At 43.2% G+C, this 16,269-nt stretch overlaps 1 protein-coding gene across 5 annotated transcripts in view; it reads right to left on the bottom strand.

The window, feature by feature from the left end:
* Positions 1–971: 971 nt before the first annotated feature.
* stard13a (StAR-related lipid transfer (START) domain containing 13a) overlaps positions 972–16,269 on the bottom strand; it is a 43,307-nt gene continuing 28,009 nt past the window's right edge. For 4 of the 5 annotated variants that reach the window (XM_044041640.1, XM_044041641.1, XM_044041643.1 and 1 more), the window contains 13 exons: positions 10,944–11,015; positions 9,897–9,978; positions 8,341–8,404; positions 6,746–8,073; positions 6,270–6,440; positions 5,565–5,724; positions 5,173–5,371; positions 4,169–4,382; positions 3,395–3,509; positions 2,978–3,232; positions 1,997–2,214; positions 1,229–1,405; positions 972–1,142 (listed from right to left, as the gene is read on the bottom strand). In XM_044041640.1, coding sequence (XP_043897575.1) covers positions 1,037–1,142; positions 1,229–1,405; positions 1,997–2,214; positions 2,978–3,232; positions 3,395–3,509; positions 4,169–4,382; positions 5,173–5,371; positions 5,565–5,724; positions 6,270–6,440; positions 6,746–8,073; positions 8,341–8,404; positions 9,897–9,978; positions 10,944–11,015 — 3,161 coding nt within the window. In that variant the 3' untranslated portion in view covers positions 972–1,036. Of the gene's footprint in view, positions 1,143–1,228; positions 1,406–1,996; positions 2,215–2,977; positions 3,233–3,394; positions 3,510–4,168; positions 4,383–5,172; positions 5,372–5,564; positions 5,725–6,269; positions 6,441–6,745; positions 8,074–8,340; positions 8,405–9,896; positions 9,979–10,943; positions 11,016–12,188; positions 12,858–16,269 lie in introns of those variants that run through there. The other variant, XM_044041644.1, reaches the window with a different exon arrangement.

The raw sequence follows: 16,269 nt of genomic DNA, 5'->3' as shown, positions 1-16,269 counted from the left end.
ACACTCTGAAAAGCTATGAAGTCTGATCTGCTGGCACGGCACAGAAAGGTCATACATACTGTACATTATATATATACATATATATATATATATATGCTGTACACGTGGCTGTGCGTCGTGTATCTAAAAATGCAGATACACACGTGCAGCCACGCTCACACCCACACACATGCAAAATTTCAAACAAGCTTCCCAGAAGCAGTGAAATGGTCACATGTCTTAGACATTGTATAAAAATGAATAAAAATAGAACAAAAACAGTGATGCCATAATACAGAAATATAATGACAATAACGATAATAATAATAATAACTTTAAAAATGACATTTTAATTTAGATAAGATTAACACTGAAAATAACTACTACTACGCCAAACAGTGATCCATCCATAAACTCCTTGGCTTCCTGTGATCCCCGGATCCCTCGTGTACTTGATTTTCCCAAAAATACCAGCTGTCATGTACCAGTAATGGACTCGTGTTGGGCGTTCCTATGGAGAGAGTTTGGTTTTTAGAGCACCGACAAGTGTCTTTACAGTCATTAGAGGGCTCTGTAAGTTATTAAGTGCGTACTATAGAAACGTGAAAATGTCACGACGTCCAGTTTACATCATCTGTTAAAAGTGGCGCATCACATAATAACTGGATAAAGTTTGTTTCAGGTGTGTTCAGGAAAACGACTGAGATGAAACATTGGCCATGTGGTTGTTTAGGCTTCGAGATAGCGGTGGAGTATTAAATATTCCCAAATGCTGACTGTATAAACTTTCAACTTTAAAAATGCATATCATTCAGAGCCAATCTGGTGTAACGACATAAGAAACCAAATGTTTGCTCTATGGTACAAAATAAATAAGTGACCTGTTGTTCAAAGGTGATGACACAGACTTGACGCTCTGTGTGTGAATGACTGTAACTCGGTACTGTGATGGTACAGTGAAGCTCAGAGACTCAGCAGCAGCATGACCCCCCCCACGTCCCCCTCCTGGATCACTCGCTCTTTAAGTTCTGGGTTTCCTGGGGTTCACACCTAGGCCTCAGTGCTCAGTGTGATCCAGCGGCTGAAAAGAGGAGCGGATCCTCTGGGCTTCGTTCACACACAGGTGACCATACGCCTTGTTGTACCATTCTGGAGATTTCCCCCTGTAACAAGAACAGCGAGCACATTCATAAACTGAGGCTAAGCTGCGGAAGAAAACCCCGACACACCCCCACCCCCCGACACACACCTAAGGTCCACTCTGGAGACATGTGTGAGCTTGGTCCTCTCTGTCCCGCAGGGCTCGAGGAGGTACTGCGACTCCAGCACGACCCCCCTCACGGCGCCCATGCGCGGGCTGTCGTCGTGTTCCACGGACACGCACACCAGCGCGCAACAGCCTCTGCACAGGTCTGTGCGCCAGGATCTGAGAGAGGGAAACACGAGTGGGTTTTGTGCGATATTAATGCAGCAATGTGATATGTTCTTTAGTAACCTTGCAGGTTGAATTGGAGATGCTAATTATATCCACACGTCAGATGTTACTCATGCTCCCAAAGAGTCATTTTAAGACTTAAAAAGCAGTTAAATACTTCTCTTTTTAATGAGGCTTTTGGTTTACACTGGGGTTCCTACTGTTTCATTGTTTTTTACTGTGTTTTCACTCAGTATTTTACTTGTAAAGGCCTGTGATTCCATATCTGTGAAAGGTGCTACAGAAATAAAATATACTTGACTGAGAACAAACACAATTCTGACTTTCATTTTGAAATGTTCCTGTATTTTGGCAGGATTTCAGCATAAAAGTACATGGACTCACAGCTGATCTTTAATGACATTTTGATTAATCATTTTTTTTAGGTAAAAACTGACTAAATCTATAGTGTGTACCTTTTAAATGAAGTAATGCCCGTTATATTCAAACTACTGTCACAATGCTGATTAAGTTTATCAGCTCCACACAAACATCTCTATTTCTCAGTGATTTAAACACACTTCACAAATCTGTGATACTGACCTTAGTACCACATAGTCACAGTCGGGTTGAGGTGCCATGTTGCGGCAGGAGTACTGGTACACGTCGGTCTGCTTGTCCAGTATCTCGAGAACCTTCTCCTTGTCTTGGCCGGTCTGCCACAGGGGGCGCTCTTTCAGCAGCCGCTGCAGCACCTCACTGGGCGCCGCGGGCACCTCCGCGCACACTCGCCACTGCCTGAGAGGGTTACCGTCTCCCACCTGAGAGACAGACACATCGTCATCATCATGTCACTGTGTAATAAAGAGCTTTATTATTGTGTATCATATGAAGGAATTAATGAATGTTTATTTTAAACGTTATAAACAAAACGAAATAAAAACACATAAAATAATAATTCAACAAACTAAATAAGTAAAAAGATGAATAAAATAAAAGAGGATGAAGCACATGCCCTATACTATACTATGTACTATGTACATGTACTACAAGTATACTGTACTACAACTATACTATACTGTACTACAACTATACTATACTGTACTGTACTACAACTATACTATACTGTACTGCACCATATTACCATACTACTACTACTATACTATACTGTACTACAACTATACTATACTCTACTGTAGTATAACTATACTATACCATATTACCATACTACTACAATACTATACTATACTACTACTATAGTGTACTATACTACTACAACTATTATACTACTGTACTATACTACTACACTATACTGTACTGCACTATACTAACTATACTGTACCTACTATTGCTATACTGTATACTACTACTACTACTATACTATACACTTGAAAATATAGTATTTTTAATCATTTTCTTAATTGTATAATACTTCTGCTTCCCTTGATTTCATTATCCAAACTGTTTGAATGTATACGCACATAAATGACTTGTGCTGTCCGTGATAAAAAGGTAATTTTGTGTAAAAATATATGAAGATTATTTTCCTAAAATAAACAAAGTTTTATTCCACACATGTATTACCTTTTTAAATGCCAGCTCCGTGTTGTCAGCAGTGGAGCGAGACACCCAGCCTTTGCTCTTGTCTTTGGCTTCTTTCAGCAGCTTCTGCACCAAGCGCTCTATGTGAGCGTGGTAGGACCCTTCCTCCTCCTCCTCCTCCTCCTCACACTCGTCCACTTCCTCCTCGTGAGACTTGCACAGCTCGTCCAGCGGGGGCACCATCAGCTCAGCCTCCATGTAGGAGTTGCGGGACTGCGTCACCATCTCCTCTGGGATCTGGAGCAAACGTGCGTTAAATCAGATCACCCATCAGTGTTTGTGTGAAACAGAATATACCACAGAGATTTGAGTATTTGGTACAAAACAAGACATTTTAACATCCGCTGTCGTCTGCTGTCAACAACAAACGGCTGCAAATTAAAGGAGTAAAATCCTGACCTGAAACAGATGCTGGCACTCGGTGATCATGTGGGCCAGACCCTGAGTGGCGGCCAGGTTCTCATTCAGGTCTTTCTGGTCCGGGCGCCCCGTCGTGTACTTCCTCTGGATTGACCTTGAGGAATAGAAATTTAACAAAATATGATTATATGTAACTCGTTACTACCAAATAAATTCAGAAGAAGTTGGTATTATGGTCTGTATTTACAGTATATAGCGCTTTTCTAGTCTTGATGAGCTGCTTCACACTCACTCATTCACATGCTGCAACATGGGGTTAAGTGTCTTTGCTCAAGGACACACAGACAAGCAGAGCCAGGAATTGAACCCGCAACCTTCCAGTTGAAAGTCAACTCGCCCCACCACTGAGCCGCCATGACTCAACCCGAACTCTTTTTTTTTAATACTTTTACTTCTAAAACTTAAGTACATTTTAGATGACACTGAAGTACAGTAAATTTCATATACTTTAAGACTTTTAATATTATAAAAAAGTGATTTTCTGGTAAGATATTTGTACTTTTACTCAAGTATCTTATCTTAGGTACTAGAACAATGCACTTCACATGAGAAGAGCTTAATATTGACTTGGTATTAGATTACTCTAATGATTACTATGATAACAACAACATCAGTTTTATCAGTAATTGACATTATTAACGCTAATGCTAGTATGTGATTATCTTCTATTAAGCAAATATAAAAACATCTGCAATGAATTACACAATCAAAACACAGCTTTTCCAAAATCAACAGCTTGGAACTAATGTCCACCTTGGCGACAGCGCATCGTTCTTTAGTATGCTGAGGTGGAAGAGCGAAGGTCCCAGACACACAGCCAGGTTCATTGGGGTCATCTGGTTCTCCTCCACCAGAGACGTGACGTCGCGCAGGAAGTAGAGCAACATCTGCAGAACCTCCCTGTTCTCGTCCGGCATCAGCAGTATGGCCGCTCTGACGGCCTGCAGCCTCTGCTCCTTCGGGACGTCTAAGGGGGGGAGAAAAAAGAAGAAGGGGGGGATTGAAGAGGAATATCTGACAGCTGACAGTCCAGACAGAAACAAGGACAAGGAGAGAGAGGCATCTAACTGTGGACTTCATGAACCTTAAAGGTGCTGTGTGTAACATGTCATTTACATAAAAATCCTTTGGGTATTTTAAAGCATTAGAATAAGCATTTTCTATGTGCTTAAGGCAAGAGTCTCCTATCAATTAAGCTTTTTTCGTGATTAAAACAAGATTTCTGATGGTTTCAGCTTCTTAAATGTGAATATATCCTTTGTTTCTTGAATCCAGAAATCATTAAAAACTGAATCACTTTGGTTTGAAGACGAAACGAGACATCATCATTTCCAATTATCAATATTTTTTAACGTTTTCTGATATTTTATGGACCAGAAAATAATAGACAGATTAATTGATTATGAGAATGATCGTAATTGACTGTACTTCCTTTATTATTTGCTGAATTATATATATTCAGTTAAGTTTTAATTTTTTGTTCTATTTCAACATCTTACATTCACCCTTTTTTTGCATTTAATGGACTGAATAAATTATTTTGAAAGGAATTCAGGAATTATGCGTCCAAATCCAACTGCTCAACACTTTTCATCAGTCTTTAAATGCACATTTAAAATATGAAATGAGAAGATGTGTGTGTGTATAGTGTATAGTGTATATTCTACACTCACAACTGACGCTACTTTAAATCTCAGTTTGTGGCTGGGGAAAGCAGAGAGACACAGGTGTGTTCAGACTTGCCACCGGCGACTTACACTGGTAAATATGCAGGAAGGTCTCCCCGAGCTTGCTCGTTAGCAGAGGCTCGGGCAAGTCTCTGAAGAACTGTTTGACCATGTCGGCCACGTCGTAAGCCGACTGATCCTCGTAGCTGACGGCGTCGGGGGAGAGCTCGCACTGCTGCCTCAGAGCCTGGATGCGAGACTTCACGCCGGATTTGCGGAACAGTCCGACCTGAGAGAGAGGGAGCAAAGACAGAGGCCGTGGAGGGATGATAGAGGTTCAGTCCAAGTGTACGATAAAATGCTCTTTCTCAGCCCAGAATATCTATAAATACGTAATAACATGAATAACAATAAAAGAACAAGGCTTTGTGTCAGCTGTCTCATTAGCCCGGAGTCCACTCTTGTAAAAGCTGTTTTCTAACCTGGTCCAGACAGTGTGCTCTGAGGTGGCTGAAGGCCTGCTGTAAACACACAGGGAGCGGAAAACCACAGCGCTGGACGTGCACAATGAGGGGAACACCGAACACACTCTTCTCTTTGTAGTCCGGCACCTTGATGCGCTTCATAAACTTGGGCACAGACCTGGGCGAGGAGAGGGAGACAGAAAAAGTAAAAGAATTAGGAAAGGGTGTGGGAGGAAAGAGAGGCCTGTGCTCTAACTGTTAACTATGTCTTCATGTAGATGCTGGTCAGGATTTCCCCACTGGGGATAATAAAAAGTGAACAGGCCTGTTTGTTAACCAAACAAGGATGTGCTTGTGTTTGCCTCAGTTTCCTGAGTTTTAATGGAAGACTGGAAACAAGAAGGCAATGAGAGTGTGGCAGGAGGTTTATCCATGTTGTATAAATGAGAATACTCTAAGAAATAAGATCTGAAAAAGAAATTTAAGAAAATATTTTGGAAACTTATCATGTATCCAACTCCCAAATTTGAACTTACTTCAATTATGAGTGAACTGCTCAAAACAATGAGCTGATTTTGTCCAAAAATATGGAAAAAGACAAGCTATAATTGAGGCATTAATAATAATTAAAAAGTAAATACAACAATAAAACACAACACAGGGTGGAATTAAACAGGAGCTAGTTGAAGGCTAGAGTAAATCTGTGGCAGTGTCTGTACTCACCATGTCCAGCCGTGCTTGTTAGACATGGAGTATTTCTCCATGATGGCGGTGAGACGCAGCAAAGAGAACTTCTGCAGCAGGCTGAGCTGTCCTGCCGACTGGCTGCTGATCTGCAGCGAAGACGCCGGCTGGTTGAGATGATCAGAGGTTCTGAAACTGGGCCATCGTAGACTGGGGGTGTGGAGAACATGAATGAAACATGAGACAAGGCCATGTCTGGTTAAAAAAGACAACAACTCTGGCTTCTCATTGCTTGGGCCCTATTATTATCATCGTCATCGCCATCTGTGCTTTCTGTGATCATTTCCTTGTCATCGTTAACTGCTGAGATGTTGGAATCCAGAATAAAGGAATCCAACACTGCAGGGAACACAACCATCACACTTGGCTCAAAGTGGACTAAGAGAAAATACTATTCCTTTAATATCTGCAACTGTGTGTTCATAAGTAAAACTGTGATGATAAGAGCTGCTCACCGTGGTCTTGTCAGCGAGGCCCCAACCCCAGAATCCCGCCTCTCCCGACTGGTCCCTGTTGAATCAGTGTCATTCAAGGAGACGCCGTCTCTCTCCCCTTCGCTGGGAGTGGTCCGGCCCTCCCCTTCCTCCTCCCCCCCTTCCGCCGTCATCTCGCCCTCTGGCAGAACACTGCGGCTCCAGTGGTCCACTATCTGCTGCAAACCGCTCACGTGCTGTATGATGTCATCCAGGTGAGGGAACAGGTTGTCTTCTTTCTCCAGGTCCAGCAGGTCCCCGGTGCTGGCGTACAGGTGTGAGCCCGGCACGTTGTCGTACACGCTCACCCTGCTGCCCCGCGGCGCGCCAGGACAGGGAGGCTTGGACAGAGGTTTATCAGACCACGGCTCACCCTGGCCGTTGTTGTTGGGTGGAAACGAGTGGGCTTGAGTCTGATTGCCATTGTTACTATCACCAGGGGACGGCGCCAGACTCTCTATGGACAGAGCTTTTGGAAAGGTGCCTGGTTTGTGGTCTTTCGGGATGTGAATGAGGAGGTTTTCATACGAGTGAAACTGGTTCCTGCCAAAGTGGCTCTGCCCGTCTGTCCTCTTACCCTGCGACGGCAGCTCCATGTCCTCCAGATACATGCTGCTTCTCTTGCTGGCAGTGCGCGGTTTCATAGGCCCCGCCTCCATCTTATCGGGTACCACAACCTCACCACTGGGACTCACACTCTCTGTGGACTGGTCTTTACAATCACCGGCAATGGTGAGAGCGGACGTGTCGCCATCCGTCTGGTGGTTCTGTTTAGGGCTGAGTTCTAACTGGTTGATTGGCGTACACTGCAGCACCTGTAGTGCCTGAGGCTCCTCCCCCTGTAACACGGGCCCACTGATGACCAACGGCGGCCTGCGACTTGAACTCTTCCGCCTTGTCGACGGCCCCCAAGTGCGCATGACTTCCATACGACGGAGAAACTCTTTGGCTTTGCTCCGCCCTCCCTGCCCCTGGCGGCTGCTTTTGATTGGCAGGGAGTTGTAGTGCGGAAGATCCCGGGGCGGTTGATAGGAAGCAGACAGGGATGCCATAGATATGGAGTCGGGCATGGCCAAGGTGGAGTCCTCGCTGTGTAGCGAGGAGATTTCCGCGATCTCCTGCTCGCTGAGGTCGGTCAGCACGCTCTCGCTGCTCACTGTGCTGCGTAGCCCCTCCCCCTGACCCGTCGGGCTGCTCTCGCAGGTGCTGTCCAACAGGAAGTCCTGCAGACGAGACCAGCGTCGGCTGCTCCACTCAAACGTCCACCGCTTGCTGATGGCCAGCGGGTCATCTTCATCAGAGTCATCGCCCTGTGGAGGAATCAAGAATCAACATTTTCTATTTCCATTGATTTCCATCCGTATTTCGGTGCTTTGATTTATTACTTTCTCTTAATCCAGGTTTCACCAAACTTCTTCAAGGGTGGGATTATGTCAAGAATGGCAAGCAGAGGGCGAAAATGTCAATCAAGAAAATTGTGTTACACGTGGAAACATATACATCTGACAAATCCTGATTTAGTCAGTTTAAGACTATATAATCCACCCTGCACCAGTGAAATAAGCACATGAACTTACTTTCTTCCTGGGGTGACTGACGTCCAGCTTCATAGAGGCACACTTGTTCAACGTATTTAGGCGCCTGCAACACAGAAACAAAGCCACGTCAACATGCTGGAGCTGTTCGGTTGAATATATAGTACAGTATTCTGTCTCCCATTCACATTCACTCTCTTATCACACTTTCTCTTTCCTGTCTAATTCACTCTCAAAAAAGCTCTCTTCATTTCCCCCCAGCTTTCATCTTTTCTGACACCGCCTATCGCATTTTCTCCAAAAACGACTTTTCTCCTCCCATCCTTTATTACTCCCCTGACATTGCTCTCACCCTCAAGGATTTGTAGGCTTCATCCTCCCCCCACTCATGCCTCCCTCCTCCCTTCATCTTTCACCCATTGCCTCCTCCTTTCACTTCCATACTCTGGCGTGCTGGGGGCAGTGTCTCTCTGCAGCTGCATAGGAGATCTGATGGGAACTTTACACACATGTTTGAGGGTTTGCCACCTCCCTCATTCGCCCAACAGAATACATCTTGTCGCTACGTATAAACCATAAACATACTAGCAGAAAGCACCAAGCTATAATATCAACTGCCTTTCTAGCTACAAGTAAAACATTCAAGTTGGAAAGTACACAGAGGAAGCCATTATTGTCTCTAAACCCTGTATTTCGTGCGCAGTATTCTTACAAATTTAGACTTCTATGCTACACACACTATATATAACAGAAAGGGAAATAAGTACAAATGTCTACAATTCTTGAAAACATGAACAAGTGAGACGTCATTTTCTGTGTTTTTTTCCACCAGCTCCTGGGACAAATCTAAAGGGAGTCTGACGTGTTTTCAGATCTGTCAGGACTCACCAACGCTTTAATTACCACACGCTGCTCTGGCATAGACGTTGGGGAGATGGAGATGAATGAGAGGGAAAAAAAGAAAAAGGTTTGGGAGGGGTGTAAGCAGGGGAAATTTCAGTGAGAAGATTTTTGTAAGATTGTAGAGATGATAGATGTGTGCAGAGATACTAACAACACACATCTGGTGGAATACGCTGACTTTTCTCCCCCTTACTCCCTCCTCGCCCCCCTCCCCGCTGCCCCCCTGAGGGTCTCCGCTCTTTGAGTGGGGAGATCAGAGCGCGGCGGTGGGGTGGGGAGGTGACATGATCAAAGGCTGGGCGTCTGAGTGTCAGACAGGGATGGGGAGTTCATTAAGGTTCAGGGTCAGACAACTAGTGATTAGTGGTTAGCACCAAACCACGGGGATGAGTCGGAGAACAAAAAAAAACAAAACAGTTTCAGTGACTCAAATTGATAGAGAATGAGGCCTGTATATGTGGATGAGTGTTAAAATGTAAAATTATGTAAGAAAAGTGTTGTATTTTATCATAAAATTAACATAATATGTCATCAGAGCAGCTAGCTAGACATCTAGCTTAGTTAGCTAGATACATAGATAGATAGTTAGACAGACAGACAGACAGACAGATAGACAGACAGATAGACAGACAATAAGTAAGATAAGATAGATAAACTAGATAAGATAGATAAGCTAGCTAGCTAGCTAGCCTTACCGGCATAAGGGCTCCACCAGATCCCGGTCCAAGAAGTCATGGTCCCTTTTCACTGAAGAAATGTCAATTGGAAACTGGGAATCTGTAGAAGATTTAGCGAAGAAGACGAAACAAAGACAATGAGACGCTGCGTTTCATTGGTAAATCACTGACAGGAGATAAAAGCTGGACAACTTATAATAAAGTGTGACGTTTATGACGCAACCCATGCTACGCTGCAGTGAACACCTGTCATTGGCGTCTGCAGTTTACAGAACACACAAACAAACATTTTCCAAATCCAAAAATAACTTGATAAGCACAATGAGTGCCAACACCAAAAATGACTCAAGCCTTTTATTTTGGCGATCCTCTGTGTATGTAGTGGCAGAGTGGAGTTACAACATGCAGGCGGAAGCCGCCACAGAGTCGCAGAGGCCGGCATTCATAACCCCACATTACTGGAGCTCATGGCACTTTCTCGGAGCAGTGGAGTGTGTGTGTGTGTGTGTGTGTGTGTGTCTACTTAAGGGGAACTGCTGGATTTTAAGAGCTGCTTTGGAGATTACTGGGGCCATTTCCTGTTTGTGCTTCAGTGGCATGATGGTCATCACATGAATGAATGAATGCCAGCAGTTTTGTCCAGAAAGACGCAGAAGAGAAGGAAGACAGAAGTCTGAGTAAGAAGAAAGAAACGCTCAGAACATGCAAACTTTGGCTGACAGAAAAGTGGTGGGCGAGGTGAAAGCAGTAGAGGAAGAAAGGTGGAAGAAAGAACTGAGAGAGAGAGAGAAGCTGCGAGAGTCCCAGCAGTGATAACAAGGCCTTTCTCATGACCCCTCCCTTTGGACAGGAACTGAAGACTGGAAATAGAACGCAGCGGCCGAGACAGCAGGGATACAAAGATGGAGGGATGACAGAGAGGGAAAAGAGAAAGAGTGAGGATGGAAAAAAACAAGACAGTGAGAGAGCAACAATGAAAGGCAGGAATGAGAGGAGTTGCCTCATTGTTTGAAACAGGGCAGCAAGGAGTAAATTCTGGACATTGGACATGTGTGTGTGTGTTACCTTCATAAAGCTGTGCATACTGTGGAAATCCCGCCGCTCTAAGCCAATCACAAGCCTCCTTAGCCTCAATCTCTGAAAAGCAAAAAAAAAATAAAGCAGTTAATACATGAACACACACAAAGAGTAGACACTATGAACAAAATAAAGAGCATGAAAGCCTAAATGAAGAGTGAAGGTCAAAAAACCCAAACATAACGCTGTATTTGTCTGTTATCCCTAATGTATTTGGGGAAATGGGGAAATAACGTCTCCGAGAACTGAATTTCCTCTGGAAATTCGGTGGAATGATGAGTTTTAATGAAAACCTGGAAATAAGCCAGACATTGTCTGTCAAAGAAAAAACGACACAGAGGAACCAGCCGTCAGCTTTCAGCTGTTAATGCAAATATAAATTTAACAGGCCTTCAACTCCGCATCACGCCCCCCATTAGATGCCGCCGCCGCCGCCGCCAGCATCTTGACATGTTTTACAGGCATTTGTTTTACGACTTTTTTCCACTTGCATATGAATGTACAGTATGTACGTGTCGTATATAAGTTGTGTTTACTGAAGACACAGCGCTGATTATGCCGCTCTGCAGAGCTGCCGTTTGAATGATGCCACAGAAATTGCCATTTCTTTCATTATCTGTGAATAATCTTCACCAAGAAAACAGTGAAAATATGTTGATCCGTGATCCCCAAACTTCACAATGTCAACTTTATCAACAGCTTGTTGTCCACAAATCAAATATATCCATTGTAATATCATTGAAGCTAAAATAACACAACCATAAACCTCTATTATTTGACTTTATTAACTTGCACACAAAGTTATTAGGTATAAACACAATAAAAGCCAGAAGTACACACAGCGACACTATTCCTGCCTCACTCTTCAGTCACTACTCCACTCGTTCACTTTCACTGCTCTCATTCATTGGTTTAAAAAGGTGCTGGCAGTGAATGGGAGCGACACCGCAGAAACACAGGGGACAAAGTTCAGCATGGCAATAAAAAAAAAAAGCCTCCATTTTCACCATCAGAGATGAGAACGGTAACAGGAAACGATGCTGTGTCACCGCAGTCCGGCAATTACATCCCTCCACCAACATTCCCGGCATAGCTGCTCTGGTCTAAATATCACACGAGAAGCAAAACGCAAAAGGTTTTCGGGCGACCAAAATAACATTTTGTTTTCTCCGAGGGTCCGAAAATAGGCGAAGAATTTCACGAGGAAACGCACGGAGAGAAGAGAAAACTTACTTGGTGCCCTCATGGTGCAGACGAGGACACGCTGCTGTGTCTCTCTCCTTTACTCAGACTGAAGTTTCCTCTGCATCCCAGCCTCACATCCATTCTCTACAACCCAGCTCTCCATCAGGAGTGGACTCTCGGCTCTGCTTTCTTTCCTCACTGCCTCTCAGATCCTTGTGTTTACAACTGTGCCTCCCTTCACCAGCCTGCCCCATGCAGGGTTTCTCTTCCCTCTAATTTTCCTCCACAGCCTCCTCTTGTGCACTTTCTGCCCCGTTTGGATCAACATACAATATCTCTCTATGTTTACAGCTCTCTCTCTCTTGCAGCTTCTCCTTGTTTTACCTATTCCTTTAAGCTTTTCCTTGACAATTAATTAAAATGTCATCCTGACTTTTTTATCTTTTCTCTCACACGTTCATTCATTCACTTGCTTTCTTTGCTTTCTTCCTCTCTGAGCCAACATAACTCCACATCCTCTTTGTAACCAGATGTGCTGCTGCCCGGTCTCATCCATGATGGAAATGCTTCATCTCAGCTGGCGATTTACATGTCGACTGGTGAGCGGTCACTTCACACGTCAGCCAACGAATCCAACCAGGAGACTCTGTCCCTGTCCTCCGTCCTTAATGTTGTCCGATCACACACACTCACAAAAGCAGGTTTAGCGGGATCCAGATGTTGCCCCAGTGAGTCAGAGAAATGCAAAAAGGGATGAGACAGGCAGACAGCTGGGGTGGGAAGGGCAGCTGAGAAGGACAGAGCCTGTGAGAAAACCACAGGGAGGAAGCCCAAACCTCATCACATCACATTTTTTTCTAAAACAGTACAACGTCGACGACCCGAACTCTTCCAGATTTATTCCGTCACAGATCAGAATCAGAATTCTGAAATGTCCAAAAAAAAAATGCACAGCAACTACTTTAAGAACCACAAAAGATTACATTAGGATACATTAATGAATAATAATGATTATTTTTGTGAGCCACAGAGTTTGGGAGTCTTTAAAAACTAGTTGGGTTTGGCCTTTTCGCTGTATTTGTTGCTGAATTTTTGATTAAGACAAAAAAAACACCAGAGGATCATGTGGCTTTCAAATATATTTTTTAAAATGCTGTAAAGCTTCTTACAGATTCCTTCTTTTCAGCTAAATTACAGACTCTTACTTCTGCAGCCACTGTGCTGCAAACAGTTGTACACACTGGTAATACAAGCTGATACATAATATACTGTAAATCCATACTGTATGCTACAGAGAACCTCACTATACCCTAATTTACTTTCCTGGATTACGTTGCAGTATAAGAAAGCACACAGTTGTGTGTACTTCACTGTTGTTTGTGCGCGCGTGACATGGCACATGGGTCTTCATGTTTGTGCCAACGCGACAGAGCCTCCGTCACTGTGGGAACAAAGCGCCACTATTCGTCTGTGCAGAATTTAATCAAGAGATTAATTAGTACACAAACACTATTATTAGGGGACCACAACACACACACACAGAAACTAATCCGTGCTGCCGACTGGGCTTTTGCTTTTCGGGTCACGCTGTGTAGGATATAATATGACAACAGGCAGCGAGCAACTGGAACAACAGCAGGGAAGGTGCACACAGATGGTATGTGCATCACTGTGTGTGGATGTGGACGTCCATGTGTGGAATAAAGGGGCTGTAAGGCTAACTCCTTACATAACGGGATGTTGCATCGTACACGTCATAACAAACAGTCCAATATCCTTCCTTTGTCATGACCATGTCTTTCATTCTACCAGGTTTAATCACCCACGGCAACCTTGATTCCTCAGTATTTTGTCTGTGTAAGTTCTGGCTCTCAAGGACCCTAAAGTGCCTCGGATGACATCACTTCCTGCTCTGGATTTCCCATGTGTCCAGAGCGGCATGTGAGCTAAGAACAGCAACAGGAAGTCCTCGGACCGAACAAAGCTGGCGTAATTGTGGCGAGGCCCACTAATGAATAATGACAGTGTTTCCCAAGAGGACAGAAATTTGGGATTATTAAATTAATTTCACGTCATTATGTCGTGTTTGAAGCGCAGTTATTTGAACGAGTCCTTTCAGTCAGAATGTGTAAGGCATGGAGAGCCTGGACAGCAGCCATATTCCCACATAAGCTCAAGTACTTAAAGGTCAAAAGAAAAAAAGAAAAGGTTGTGTAGAAGTCAGAGGAAGTGATGTGAGAGACAGAGGGAGGATGTTAAAGAGGAAGATGCATGTTCTGTTTTTCCCTCAAGCAAAGACTCGGAGAGTTTAAGTGTAACTTAACAGTTGACCGTAATAACTAACAGCACTGGGATTTTCACCACTGTGATAATAAATAGGCTGACTGTGATGTTTTGTTATGCTGCCTTTCCCCCAGCAGAGGATGTTAAAGTAACGCATGACAGTGACACATTTACATTTCTGTTTAATTCTAACACGGGTATGGTTAAATTAAGGTGTTTTTTTATGTAGTTTTCCATTTTGTGAAAGGAAAACCTGTTCATTCTAGATTAATAGATTAATTTATGTGATGATCACATAATGTCACTGGCAATTTAGAAAAAATGCACACAGACATTTAATTATATAATAGTTGTTTTCCTATTTCCAACACTGGGAAAATTTACAAGTCAAAAATCTCTGCTGTAAACGGCTTTCTTGTTTTAATTATTTGCAGCTGAGAGCAGCTACTAACGGGAGAAGAGTGTTGATCAACAGGACACTTAAATATAACATATCATTTTTTCAGCTTCTATGCTGAACGTGACACATTTGGCCCATTTTCCACCAAATGTTCCCGGAGCTTTAATTTCCCAGGAGCTTTAATGTCCAGTAACGTTCCCAAATTTCCTCCAGCAAATTAAGAACTTGCATTCAGTAAAGTTGGTCCATATCCAAAGAAGGAGTACAGCAGATCGACAGACAGATGCGGCCTGATTAAAAGACTGGGAAAAAAACAGCTGAAGACACTGTTGTTTAGACAAGCTTCTCAGTTGTGTGGTGGCTTGGTTTTATGGTATGTTTGTGTTATGTTGGGAAATGTGTTATTTTAATTTGCTTTTGTCTTCTATCTAACTAACGAGCTCACTTACTTGCTTGCTTCCTTAGTTCCTAATTAAGACTTTTTGGGTTCCTAACTTTCCTGTCTCTAAACACATTTGGAAACAGGTCATGTGTAGCGTGTTCTATTAAAACTTGAATAGGTTTATGTCTCCTTCACCTCCTTGGGGGCAAATATTATGACCTTTATGTGTACCTACTTGCAGCACCATTCATTAGCCAGTTGTATAACTGTGTTATTTTTGCCCTTTTGCCACAATTTTTAAAATGTTTTAAAAGTAAATCATGTTGAATATTGATTGTCAACCATCTGCAGAAATAGACCTCACATGCATCTATTAAATTAAATGAAATGAAATTAAATTAAACAGTGAAGGACGACGTGTTCTTGGGGCTGAGAAGCACAATTCAACAGTATTGTATCAGGAACTGTATTTGTTAATTCTTTAACACCTTTTCTGGTTCAAACACTGATTTTGAAGACGAGTAGGGGAGTGTGAGTGAAAGTTAAATAAGTGAAACAATCACACAGCACAGGCATAAACTTGCTCCTCTATTCACATTCCACACCTGCTGTAACTGTCTTGTCTCCTTCACTGTGAAATTTGTGAGGAGAGAGCGCATGCCTGCCACAAGACTTTACACGTTTCTGCTCCTTCACCAGAGTCATCGGGGTTATTTGGGGAAAGAAAACAACAATATAATACAATACAATTTCTTCTATTACAGTAACCCAAAACATGTCATCCACTAAAAGGAAGAGAAGAGATTCAGTAGGTAATATTTTAAGCCAGAATCGCACCCAAAATCCTCTGCTGTGACGGTTTCATGAACACGACAATGTTCTGTTTACTCGCCGAGAAACACGCGTCATGTGACAGGAAGTCGAGGAAGTTAACTATGGGATACAAAGCTGACAAGGTTTCCGAGGAGACATAGACAAAAACAATAATACCACTACTCCTGCAGGGCTTGTTGTGATTTCTTTCACATTTCTGAAAGACATTTTCCCTCCATATTAAATCCAAC

This window comes from Solea senegalensis, linkage group LG13 (genome assembly GCF_019176455.1).
Source record: "Solea senegalensis isolate Sse05_10M linkage group LG13, IFAPA_SoseM_1, whole genome shotgun sequence".
Taxonomy (NCBI): Eukaryota; Metazoa; Chordata; class Actinopteri; order Pleuronectiformes; family Soleidae; genus Solea; species Solea senegalensis.
This window is presented reverse-complemented; position numbering and strand designations above follow the sequence as displayed.